The sequence below is a fragment of the Pseudonaja textilis genome, chromosome 3, assembly GCF_049901715.1.
Source record: "Pseudonaja textilis isolate UNSWEBS1 chromosome 3, rPseTex1.2, whole genome shotgun sequence".
Classification (NCBI taxonomy): Eukaryota; Metazoa; Chordata; class Lepidosauria; order Squamata; family Elapidae; genus Pseudonaja; species Pseudonaja textilis.
The window spans coordinates 189,320,473-189,334,222 of NC_141992.1; the positions used below are offsets into that span (position 1 = coordinate 189,320,473).

Genomic DNA, 13,750 nt, shown 5'->3' on the forward strand with positions numbered 1-13,750 from the left:
TCTTCCGATATTTGAGGGGCTGCTACAAAGAAGTGAGGGGTGTCAACCTCTTTTCCAAAGCACCAGAAAGCAGGACAATGGATGGAAACTAACCAAGGAGAGATGGAACCTTGAACCAGGGAGAAATTTCCTGACAGAACAATTGATGAGTGGAACAGCTTGCCTTCAGAAGTTGTGGATGCTCCAACACTGGAGGTTTTCAAAAAAGAGACTGGACAACCATGTATCTGAAATGCTATAGGGCAGTGGTGGTGAACTTTTTTAGCACCAAGTGCCCAAACCAGAATACACATGCAATGTGTGGGTGCCAGAGTGCTGCACGCAGGCCTGTTTTGGGGCCATTTTCAGGCCGTTCTTTGGGCCATTATGGGGTCATTTTCAAACTCTTTTGGGACAATTTTCAGGCTGTTTTTCAGGGCAGTTGTGGGCTGATTTTGGGCCTTTTTCAGGTTGTTTTTGGCCCAGAAACGGTCCAGAAAATGGGCTGAAAAAATGGGCTGAAAAACAGCCTGAAAAACAACCTGAAAAAGGCCTGAAAAATGGCCTGAAAGAGGCCCAAAGAACAGCCTGAAAATGGCCTGGAAATGGCCTGGAAAATACCTGAAAAACCACCTGAAGAACAGCCTGAAAAATGGTCTGAAAAAGGCCCAAAAATGGCCCTGAAAAAGGCCCAAAGTATGGCCTGAAAAAGGCCTGAAAAGCGGCCTGTTTTTTGCGCCGTTTTCCAACGCTCCAGAGCCCGCAAAGACCAGCTGGCTGGCATGCCAGAAACCAGAAGAGCAGCTGGCAATGGCATGCATGCCCACAGAGAGGGCTCTGCAGGCCACTTCTGGCACGCGTGCCATAGGTTCACCATAGGGTCTTCTGCTCAAGCAGGGGGTTGGACCAAAAGACCTCCAAGGTCCTTTCCAACTCTATTATTATTTGTTATTATTATAACTCTATTATTATTTGTTATTATTATTATTTGTTCCATGGAAGCCATGCTAATTGTGAAGTGGAGCTGCTCAAACTTTCCAGTCAAAGTAGGCGTGGGGGGATGCCATTTCTTCTTTCAACGGCCACAGAAACAAAATGAGGCAAAACACCCTTTATTCCTCCTGGGCAGACCCATAATGGGAATCCCAAAGCCCTTTCATTACATCATCACCCAGCAAGGCTCAACCAAGCCTGCGACTCAAAAGACAACCTACCAAGTTACCCCTGCATGGCCCCATGGGAGTCTGACAACCAATCAGAACACAAGCTCAAATTCAAATCCCAACAGAGGGCATAATAAAACCCAGGGACTCTCAGCATCTCTTCCCCTTTTCGCCCAGGATCCCCAAGGCATGTGGTCCTGTCCACCATTAAACCATCTTTCCAAGCAGTCGCCATGTTTCCAATGTCTTTCTTCCCCACTTGGAACTGAACCAGAAGGATATTTTTTTTCCAACAGCAGGAAATCCTGTACCGTTTCAGACAAATGGTTATCCAATCTCTTCTTTAAAATTTCCAGTGTTGGAACATCCACAACTTCTAAAACAGGGAGTATCAAACTCAAGGCCCAGGGGCCAAATCCAGCCCGGGGTGTGTGTGCTTATATCTGGCCCATGGGGCCACCTCGGAAACAACAAAGACTGGCCCACGGTGCCTCTGCCAGTGAAAATGGAGCTTGAAAGGGCCACGTGGGACCCACTCGGGCTCTTTTTTTGGCCGTGATGGCCTCCTGCAGTCCTCTGCCAATGAAAAGGGAGCTTGTTGGGAATAATTAAAAGGAAACATAGGGAAAAGATTAACTATATTCTACTACATAGTCTGACTGCAACAAGGATAGCATATGCCCAATGTTGGAAGCAAAATAACACACCCTCAGAGGAATTAGTAATCCAAAAAAAGATTCTAGATTGTGCTGAAATGGATGAACTTACGTTAAAATTAAAAGATAAAGAAGAATCTGAGTATTATGAAGTTTGGAGTAGTTGGTACAAGTGGTTGAATAACAGAAATAAGGATAACGGAGACAAGAACATTCTAGATAAATGTATATGAATGTATATAAATGTATATAGAAACATGAGATTGGTATGTGTTATAAACAGGGGTGGGATGCTACCGGTTCAGCCTGGTTCAATAGAACCGGTAGCTCTGAAGAGAAGCAAACACCAAACCAGTTCGGTGCGACAACCTTTTGGTCATCTGTTTGGTCCAGCCGCCCACCTGGGCTCTTGGCTGTCCTTTATTTCCGGCACAGCTGAGGTTGAAAAAGCAGGAAAATAGAAGAATTTCAAACGCTGCACATCCACGCGCAGCGCTTGTCAGCTAGGGCGACACAGCTGATCTTTTTTTGGTAGTAAAATACACACACATGCAGTGTGCAAAACGCACTCTCACCGAATTGGTAGTAACACCGGTTGAATCCCACCCCTGATTATAAGGATGTTACCCAGTATTGGGATTCAATTTTTTTTTACTACCAGTCCTGTGGGCATGGCTTGGTGGGTATGGCAGGAAAAGGATATTGTACAATCTCCAGTCAGAGCTGGTATTTGCCAGTTCTCCAAACTACTCAAAATTTCCGCTACCGGTTCTCCAGAACTGGTCAGAACCTGCTGAATACCACCTCTGATGTTACCACACCATTAATATTATGATTAGGATTTGTAATGTGTGCAAAAAACAATAAAAAATATTGGAAAAGAAAAGAAAAGGGAGCTTGAAGAGGCTGCATGCAAGCCGCCTGGGCTCCGCAGCCGCAAGAGCCTCCTGCAGCTCTCTGCCAGTGAAAACAGAGGCCAGGCCAAAAACAGAGCCTTAATGAGTGATGTTGTGGTGGCCACGCCCCCGGCCACACACACACACACACACACACACACACACACACACACGGTCAAACAGAACCCTGATGTGGCCCTCAATGAGTTTGACACCCCTGTTCTAGAAGCAAGCCGTTCCACTGATTAATTGTTTTCACTGTCAGGAAATTTCTCCTGAGTTCTAGGTTGCTCCTCTCCTTGATTAGTTTCCACCCGTTGCTTCTTGTCCTGCCCTCAGGGGCTTTGGAAAATAGTTTGACTCCCTCTTCTTTGTGGCAGCCCCTGAGATATTGGAAAGTATCGCATGCTCACCGCGTGCTTCTTATGTTCAAACAAAAGACACTGCAAAAGATCGTTTAGGGACTGGCGGTGAAATGACCAACTCAAAAGTTTAAAACACTCCAGACAGGAAAATCCCCAAAGCATATTGGATTGTTCAAACCAGCTGTGAAACTCTAAACCTGGCTTATCAAATGACATGAGAAGGAAGCTGGCCACCCCCACCCCGTTAAACATGACTCCAGCCTCAAAGGATGGACATTGCCAAGTGAGGGAACAGAGGGTTTAAAACAAGGAAAGAGGAATCTGAGAATCAAGAAGGAAATGTCCCTTTAAGCCCAGCCAAATGGCAGGCTATGCAATAAAGCAATGGGCAGGGGTTTTTACCCTTTTCTGGTGTTTCTTTTCCTGCTGGCCCAATACTAACTAAAATCTGGCTTCTACAGTTAAAAGGAGAGGTTGATCTGCAAGAGTTAACTTCACTTATGAGATGAAATCTCATAGATAGGATGGGAGAAGTAAAATCCCCTTTCAGCTGAGTTTTGTTTCTGATGACTCCGTGGATACAGCTCTAAAGTTTTCTTCTTCTTCTTCTTCTTCTTCTTCTTCTTCTTCTTCTTCTTCTTCTTCTTCTTCTTCTTCTTCTTCTTCTTCTTCTTCTTCTTCTTCTTCTTCTTCTTCTTCTTCTTCTTCTTCTTCTCCTCCTCCTCCTCCTCCTCCTCCTCCTCCTCCTCCTCCTCCTCTTCCTCTCCTCCTCCTCCTCCTCCTCCTCCTCCTCCTCCTTCTCTTCTTCTTCTTCTTCTTCTCCTCCTACTCCTACTCCTACTCCTTCTTCCTCCTCCCTCTCTTCTCCTCTCTTCTTCTCCTTTCTCCTCCTCTTTCTCCTCCTCCTCCTCCTCCTCCTCCTCCTCCTCCTCCTTCTTCTTCTTCTTCTTCTTTTTCTTCTTCTCCTCCTCCTTCTCCTCCTCCTCCCCCTCTTCCTCCTCCTCCTCCTCCCCACCACATAGCAAATGAAGAAGTGACTACTTCAATTACAAGTAGTCCTCACTTACCAACCTCTTGTTGCAGTTGGTAAGTGAAAACTATCTGCATTCTAAATCTCCTTCCACTCAGCATTTGTAGATGGCCTGGAATTCTAATGTCCTGCAAAGGGGAGGAGATCTGCTTTCTCCAGACCATGCATGACTTTAGAGGTGTCAAGCGCATGGGTAGTCCTCAACATAGGACCACAGGTCCTATGTTGGACCATAGGCCCAAAATTTCCATCGCTAAGCAAGACAATTGTTAAGTGGGGTTTGCCCCAGTTTATGACTTTTCTTGCTACAGTTAAGTGAGTCATTGCGGTTGTTACGTTAAAAACACATTTGTTATGTGAATTAACCCCCTGCTTGAGCAGGGGCTTCGGCTAGAAGACCTCTAAGGTCCCTTCCCCATTGAATTTGTTGTCAGAAAAGGTGATTACATGACCCAGGGATTGCAACCGTCATAAATACATGCCAGTTGCCAAGTAACTGAATTTTGATCATGTGACTATGGAAATGCTGCAATATCCTCCCTCAGTCACCCATTCTCCCAGTTAGAGTGGTCGTGTGTTCTAATTTTATCTCACAAGAAAGATGTTCAAACTCCCTGGACATTTTAGTTGTCCTTTCCTTCGCATTTTCCCGGTCTATAATTTCTTTTTTCAGATGTGATAGCCAGAACCTTCCATGCAGTATTCTAGAAAAAAGATATCCCCATAAAGTTGGGACTATGTTGGCATTTTTCTTTCTAATTCCTTTCTGATGAACCTAATATTGAATTTGCTTTCCTTACAGTTCTCATCATTGCATTATCCATTTATGATCCCATTCTACCCTCCTCTTTTTTCAAGATAGTTACAGAAAGCCGTGCATAAAAGACCTTATTTTATCTTTTGGAGTGTAAAATACCGAATAAAGTTGCATAGCTCATTTGACTGACATTTCACCCAGTTTGGAGTCTTTTTTCTCTCTCTCTTAATCAACCAGAATAGTTTAGCATCAGATGCAAATTTGGCCAGGTCTCTACTTATGCCTTAAGACTATTTTTGAACAAGTCAAAACCCACGGTCCCAATTAGATCCCTGAGGGATTCGACTTCTCACCTCACCAATTCTTTGCTTGCTTGCTTGCTTTTTTAAACAAAAAAAAGCTAGCAATCTATAAAAAGACACAACCGCTTAGCCAGCGCTGTCGATTTTATTCAAGAGCCATTAAGGAGGAAGAATTTCATCAACAGCTTTTCAAAAATCCAAGTATAAAATGTTGAGAAGGGTAGGGTTAGGGCTTCCTCCACCAGTGAGTATTTGGACAGTTTCAAAGCATTGTTCAAGGTTGGTGAAGTGGGTTTTAATTTATTCTTTCATTCAATTTATCCTATCTTGGACACATATAAGGAGTATTGAGAATGCTCTGTTGCTTGGAAAAGTGGAAGAGAGGAGGAGAAGAAGAGGATAACAATCAAAGTGGGTGGATATTATAGCAGCAAGGAGTGCATTCAGGGGTGGGATTCTAATGGTTCGGCCTGGTTTGGGTGAACCAGTAGCACCAGGGGGAGTGAACCGGTTCAGTTTGCTCTGACGATCAGCTGTTGGGCCCGCTTGCCTGCCTGGGCTCTAGGCCGTACTTTACATCCTGTTTTTCAAGTGAAGAGATAGACCAGGGGAGACATGATAGCAGTCTTCCAATATTTGAGGGGCTGCCACACAGAAGAAGGGGTCAATCTATTTTCTAAAGCACCTGAAGGCCAGACATGGAATAATGGATGGAAACTGAACAAGGAGAGATTCAACCTGGAAATAAGGAGAAACTTTCTGACAGTGAGAACAATCAACCAATGGAACAGCTTGCCCTCGGAAGTTGTGGGAACGCCCTCACTTGAGACCTTCAAGAAGAGATTGGACTGCCATCTGTCCGAAACGGTGTAAGGTCTCCTAATAGGGCAGGGGGTTGGACTAGATGACCCACAAGGTCCCTTCCAACTCTAATTATCTGTTATTTGTTAAGGTTAAACTGGAGTTTACGGCTTATCAAGTTGTGGGAATCCAGAATTGCTTGAACCTCTGGTAAAAACGTGGCCATCACATTATGGAATATTATTGGGGGCGAGGGAGAAATTAATATGTCGGGTTTAGTTCACTAGATAAATGCAAATAACGGGTTACAATTCAGAAAATATATATCAGATTACTTTCCAATAGGTTCGGTTTCATTGTTTGAGCTTTTTTTTTTTACTGGGTTTATCACTGGGCCCAAGTTTGTAAACTACTCTATGCATTTCCCAAATGGGTTCATTGTGTTATCCTATTGTAAATTACTCTGCAGAAGATAACTGGCAAGGGGACATGGGTCCATTTATTTTAAACCAAATTAATATTTAATCTGGAGTACATTAGAAGTACTTTTGAATCTGCTTCCAAGAATCTTTATATAAATAGTTTCCCAAGGGATTATTTTTCCCAAGTGCAATTTATAAGGTCATTACTGAATAACACTGCAACACATACCATTGACAAGTCTTTTATTAAGATTTTTTTTCCCCCTCCTTGTTCTGCTTGTCTGTCTCAATACCTGACAAACTTCCCATAAAAATCGTACAAACCAGCAAGGAAAACATCGTCCCAATGATGACTTTGAAAAATTACTACCCAAAAACGCTTTGTAACTTTTCATTCACAAAACTGCTATGTGTAAATATGTGGTTACTGAATGTCTTGGATAAGCCTATTACAGTAATTCTTACCACAATGGACAAGGTGTGCTGCCTGATTGGAAGGAACTTGTTTCTTTCCGTTGGTAACCACAGGACTTTCTCCAAGTCTTTTTTGTTAATGATTCCTAGAAGAGGAGGAGATTGTGGTGATGTTTGTATGTGTGTGTGGGGGGCGGGTAGAACAGCCCCTTATCTAGATTCCAGCTGATTTTCATTCTCAGAAAGCACCCATTTGCTGCAGAAGATTTCAGAATAGCAGACTTGAAAGGGACTTTGGAGGTCTTCTAGTCCAATCTCTCGTTCAAAGCAGGAGACCCTATACCCATGATGGTGAACCTATGGCATAAGTGCCACAGGTAGCACGCAGAGCCATTTGTGCAGGCAAGCAAGCCCAGGCTAAACTTACCCGCACTGCACATGCGTGCACCTCCCAGCTGATTTTCAGCCCGTTTGAGGCCGTTTTTACCCTCCCAGAGACTCAAGGGAAGCCTCTACAGCCTTGTGAGGCCAAAAAACAGGCCTTCCAGAAGTTCCAAAAGGGGCCTGTTTTCAGCCTCCTGAGGCTGCAGAGGCTGTTCTTGAGCGTCCAGGAGGGCATAAACAGCCTCAAACAGAAAATCAGCTGGGAGGCACATGCATGTGCAGTGCCGATAAGGGGGCGGGTTAACCAGTTGTTAACATTCTAAGCGGTTCGGAGAACCGGTTGTTAGAAGAAATTACTGGCCTAAACCTGTAAGGAAGGCAGGAAGGAAACATTATGGAGTTGCTTACAGAAACTGTCTCTCCATTAACCCTTATTACATTCTGGGAAGGACTAGACTTCCTGTCTCTGGAACTTCTCTGGAGTTTTTTTCCCTCCTTTGCTGGTACTTTGCTTGGGTGGAGTGACCATTCAAAGTTACAATGGCACTGAAAAAAGTGACTTGACCATTTTTCACACTTACAACTGTTGCAGCATCCCCACAGTCATGAGAGGCCAGGCGAGGAGATGCATGCCTCGATGTGAGTGATATTGAGTTGGCCATGCCCAGCCAATAACATGAACACCAAGCCATGCCCACCAACTAACCAACAGAACCAGTTGTTAAAAAATTTGAATACCACCCCTGCACTCATTGGCTTCATAGTTCAAGAACTCCAGAGAATCACAAGCTGAGGAAAGTTGGCCTATGTTGATGCACCCTTGACCAGTTTTTGTGAATGCTTCTGGCAATAATTATTGTTAAAAGACAAGATAGCTTAGTGGGTAAATAAACCAATAAAGATGACTCAGTTTGACCTATTTCATAGGGGTATTGAGAAGATCCAGTAGGACCTCATTGCAAAGAGGTTCTTAAAAAGTGCAAATCTAATCATAAGAACTTTGTGTGTGGCTTGAATGGATTGGATCTCTGTTTTTTCCATGTCTCTCATTTAGGTTGGAATCCTCTCTCCAGTGATTAAAGAGGGGGGGATTTATTTTATTTTATTTTATTTTGGCCACCTGGAGCATTTCTTGTTCCTTTTGGAGATAGAAAACCAGCGCTGAGCAATGAATTCAGCTGGTGCTTGAAGAGCTGCAGCTGTTCAGTGAGCCAATGTGCCCACATATATCTCCAATAAACAAGAATGAAGGCTTGCTGTTCTTCAGAAAAGTGCCCTTATTCCAGAAGAAGCACCAAAGTAAACAAAAGCATCAGAGAACATCAGGAAAGAGATCAGTAAGTTCTGTTTTATTGTCCACGGAAACCATACTCATCTGGAAAGTCCCGCCTCTACGCCATTTTGGGAGAAGAATCAACACTCCAGAATACATCCCAAATCCATAACCAAATCCATTGGAGATCCTAACCAGAGAGTTGAAGATGTGCAAGAAGACACTCTTAGTAAACATATTGATCACATTAAATTGCCGAATGGTAATATCAACAACTAAGAATGTAGTTTGTTATATTACAAAAAAACGTGGCACTCCTGATTTCAATCACTAACATTATCAGTCTGGTTCACATTCTCAACTGGAACAAAAACAAAAACAATTGGAAAATATATATATGTTCATTCATTTGTTCATTCATTCATTCTTCCCTCCACTCCTTTGCTTCTTCTTGCAATTTCTATGTTCAGCATTGACTTCCTATATAAAATTTTGAGTGACTGGTTGTATAAGCTGCCATGTTTTTAAGAACAACACAGTAATTCACAGTGCTACACCTATTGCAACTTTAGAGTAATTTGTATATATTATCAGGATTTAGACTTACTAGGTTCTTTAGCTTTTACTCCAAGAGAGTCCTCAATTCCAATCAGTATGTTGTAATTGTAATAATAATAATAATAATAATAATAATAATAATAATAATAATAATAGTAGTAGTAGTAGTAGTAGTAATAAGTCCCACTACTGTGGGACTTCCAAATACAGACTGACAAAGTTTTGGAACACAATACCCCAGATATCATGATCGTGGAGAAGAAAAGAGTGTGGATTGTTGACATTGCCATACCCGGTGACAGAATCGGTGAGAAACAACTTGGAAAACTCGCCAGATATCAGGACTTGAGAATCGAACTGCAGAGACTCTGGCATAAATAAGTGCAAGTGGTTCCAGTGGTAATCGGCACACTGGGTGCTGTGCCTAAAGACCTAGGCAAGCACTTAAAAACAATTGGCACTGACAAGATCACCATTGGTCACATGCAGAAGGCCACCTTACTGGTATCTGCTCGCATAATCCATCAATACATCACGCAGTCCTAAACACTTGGGAAGTGTTCGACTGGTGATTTGTAATGCAAAACCCAGCTTAGTTATCTCGTTTGCTGTGTATATTGTCATTTCTGTGTATAATAATAATAATAATCTTCTTTATAATAATGCGGGCCTGGAAGATTCTCCTTCTTCCCTGGTTCTGTGGGTTTTCTCACAGCATTAAGAGGTTGTTTTTCCTCTGATGAAAGAATTTCTGAGATCCCCACCCACCCCAAATTCATTCTCCCACCTCCCCTTTGGTGTCTGACAAAAGAAAATGACCTGATTCCATTTCCAATGGTCAGCGTATGTATCTGCAATGGGAAATCTGAGATTGCCCTGGGAATCAGTTTTGCTGCATCTAGCCAAAGACTTCACTCCAGTCTGCTTTTTGAGCAGGAGCCGGAGCCCTCCCTGATTGGCTGATTCCGTTTGACAGCTCAGTATAAAAGGAGCTGTCAAATGGAATCAGCTGTTTTCTGTCAGCCAGCTGCCTGGATAGCTTGCAGAAAGTCAGGGCTGTTTTACTTTATTGCAGTAAAGCCTGTTATCCTTCACTTTTGCCTCTGCCAACTGTAAAAAGTTTGATTACACCTTTTGAATGTTGCTGAATGACAAAAGCAGCAACACACAATGTGTTCGTGACATAAAACTTACTTCGCATAGCTTATACTCATATTGACCCACTGTTTTCCAAGCAAATTTTAGGGGTGGACTCTTGCACTGCTTGGGGTTAGAAAAAACATTCTCTCTGGCTTCTCCATATTTCCAATATTCTTGATTCTGTAGATGAAGTTCTTGATATTTCAGGCCAAATTACAGTTGAATCTCATCTAAGCAATTTGTAGAACCACAGGAGGAAATTCAGAAACATACATTTGTTGGGTGGTGACTGAATACTGTCCTGAGAAACTTCCTTCGTTTTCTTCTGAGTGAAGCCATTTGACGCCACCCACCCTGGAACAGAACCTGGATCTTCTTTGCATCTGCTTTCCGTCCTGGTCTGGAAATTTTTCCTTTTCCTCTGGATCTCTGAATTTTCTCACAGCCCTAAGAAATCTGTTATCCTTTGATGAAGGATTTTCTGGGGGCCCCAACTGACCTTCTCGCCTCCTATTTCATGTTAGACAAAAACAATTTTCTGCTTAAGATTCTAACAATCAGCATATTCTTGATCTATTGTTGAAAACTAATCAGAACCAAGGGATTGAGCTACTGTAGGGCACAATAAAAGCCAGGTTTGATCTGTGAAGATCTTCTTTATGAACACCTATCAAGGAGAAAGGGATTTTATGGGTGGCAAGACTATTCTTTCCAGGACTCTCACAGTTTTGAGGAATTTCTGGATTTAAAGTCATCAGTAAGAAGATCTTTTCTTTGCAGGAATTGTTGACTTATGACTCAAGGCATCCCTTGGAATCATCTGTCCTGCTGTTCCTGTTCGTAGTTTTGTACCAGAAACCCTATTGCCATGTTCAACCAACCCTCTAGCTGTCTTCCTTGTTTATTCTGACTTTGGTATCTTGTGAATCCTTTAGTCCACAGGATAGTTTTCGAGACAACCACTCATGCTCCAATCTGCTCAAAGGAGGCCATGTTTCTTGAAGGAAGGCAGAAGGAGGAAGTTAGAAGATTCAGAGAAGTTGTCCACTTGGTTAACTGAAGTACAAATAAAAAATAGGAAGGCGCTGAACTTTGCAGAGAGATATTTTGTTTAATTTTGTGTTATCTAAGGATTGTATAATCTTGTATAAATACAGGAAGAGATGCCAATTGTCCAGGTGCCCAGGTTTTGTATGCAGAAGGGAAGCATTTGTCTTGAAGACAGGGAAAGATTGGTTCTTCACCTGATCTGATCTGGCTTCCATTTTGGTGTCAGGGGCAAAAAGGCCACATCCCCTGGACTTCCCTTTCCCACTGAATCTTCCTGTTCTTCTCTAGATATATTAGATATCCAGCCCCATTCACCCACCCCATCTCAGAGTGTCTGCTTCCATTCTGGCCTACACTTTGCAGGCTCCAGAGAAGACCACGAGATGAAAAGTCTGTTGCTGACCTTGGTGGTGGTGACAATCATGTGCCTGGACTTAGGTAAGGCCGCCAAACTTTGTTCTTCGGTGGCAATCAAACCCAAAACAAAGGGGCAGAGGGAGGGAGGCTATTCGAGGCAGCTGTGGTCCCTTTTTTGAGGTGGGACTTTCTCACTGTTCTGGTATGCACAAGCAGGGTCCATGGGAGCCTTTGGGGGAGAAGAGGAGGTCTCCATTTGGAGAGAAGCCCATGGCTGAGACAGGGGCTGCTCCAGGCTGGCATTCTGGGGAAGACTACCTCTGAAAGTAGAAGTTCCTTTGTGTAGTGAGCTCTGCCATGGGATTACTCCAGGGAATGAGATGAAAAATGTTTCTGTGCCCCTCTCTCTGGCTTTGCCATCCTTCAGTATTTTGGATGGTACAGCCAAAGGGGACCAGTGATGACTCCTTCATGTCAAGCCTGGACATTCCTCAACATCAATCTGACATTGGTTGCTGCTTGCTGGGATTTCTGAGACACCCCAAACTTTCATACAACCTTGGGGGGTCTCCCATCCTAAGATTAACCAATGCCAACCCTGCATAGCTTCCACAGAGAGACCAGCCACTTAGGTTTCAATTTGCTTTAATTTCATGGCCTTTTTCAGAAGAGCTTAGAGTTTTTTTTTACCCCAGTTTTTATCCCAGCTATTTTGGCGCTGTGGTTAAAATGCAGTATTGCAGGCTAATTCTACCTACTGCTGACTGCCTGCAGGTCAGTAGTTCGATCCTCGCCTGCTCAAGGTTGACTCGGCCTTCCATCCTTCTGTGGTTGGTAAAATGAGGACCCAGATTTTTGGGGACCATAGGCTGACTCTGTAAAGAGAGGTCTGCAAAGCACTGTGAAGTGATACAAAAGTCTAATTGCTATAGTTATGAAGCTTTGTAATGACCCAAGGGAGCGAAGAAACCTAATACTCCTTCCTCCCAGTGAATGGTCCAAGGTTGCTAAGTTGTCTTTTATTCCTAAAGTGGGACTAGAACTCACTGTCTCCTGGTGATTGGCCCAGAGTCACCAAGATGGCTTTCATGCCTAAGGTGGGCCTAGAACTCAGCTTTCCTATTTCTAGAGCATTTGATCTTTCTAGGGAAATTTTCTCAGGTGACTTTGTATGAAAAGATCTATCATCTAATATGTAATAAAATTACAAGATCAGAAAAATAAATATCAAAGTAATATTTCTATATTTTATATCTTTCATCCAGGATACACTAGGAAAGGCCTCAACACATCGCTTCCTTTATTGTATGAAACTTGTCCCCCCTGGCAGATCCTTTAAAGTGACTATTAAGGTGTCTCCATCTAGTAAGCACAGTTCTTATCTTCTCTCACAGCTTTTCTTCTTCTTGAACCCAAACTAGAGCTCCCAAATGCACCTGAGAGTTGGAGGTCATGTAGGACCTGTTTGTGCCCTGCCTGGGTTCCTCTGAGGTCACGGCCTGTTACGGGACACTCTAAGCAATGCAAGGAAAGGGGAGCCTTGGACTGGAGAGCCCCATTTTTCTCTGCAACAGCCCAGATGGGAGGGGGAAAACCTTCTTTAGAGAAAGGGGGAGGGAAAGATTGGGAGACCTACAGGTTTGTTCAGGAATTGAGGGAAATTGGATGAAGCCATGAAACATCCAAGAAAGGTGCCATTTCCCCTGTGTCATGTCGAAACTCAGGACTTTCCCAGAAATCTCTTCTCCATTCATTTACTCCTGAGTTTTGAGTAGAGGAGGAAGGAGGTCTGCCTTCCTACTGGCAGGGGATGCATGAATGTGTTCAGCGTGGGTTTACCATTTTGTTCAGCAACAGCCAGTTCTTTGGTATTTTTTAAATAATCATTCTGCTTTGTGCTTCCTTCACAGAATATGAAGTCATCAGGGGAGGTACTACTGTTTGCCCTAAAAGCAGTGCCAATGTGGTGGCTGTGTGTTGCGAAACTGACAAATGCAACAAAAAGCTCTACAAGTGGCTAAATTCCTTGAGTTTTGCTCTCATCCATCGTGGACCATCCTTGAAAATTTATGCTTGTGGCCTTTACCACCAGATGGTCCATCATCCCCCTCTCCCCTGCATTCTTTGACACCTCGTCATCTTTCCCTTTTCTCTTCTTCTGTAAGTTTCCTTCTGCTAGTTCTGTAGTTTGAGAATCAAATAA

The 13,750-nt window shown here is 43.2% G+C and overlaps 1 protein-coding gene across 1 annotated transcript; it reads left to right on the plus strand.

Annotated features, from left to right (window-relative positions):
- Window positions 1-11,525: 11,525 nt before the first annotated feature.
- Window positions 11,526-13,426, plus strand: LOC113438320 (long neurotoxin-like OH-31). Its single transcript, XM_026703663.2, has 2 exons — window positions 11,526-11,636; window positions 12,971-13,426. Exons 1-2 carry the CDS (start codon window positions 11,574-11,576, stop codon window positions 13,214-13,216), a joined length of 309 nt encoding a protein of 102 aa, XP_026559448.1. The 5' UTR covers window positions 11,526-11,573; the 3' UTR covers window positions 13,217-13,426.
- Window positions 13,427-13,750: the final 324 nt, after the last annotated feature.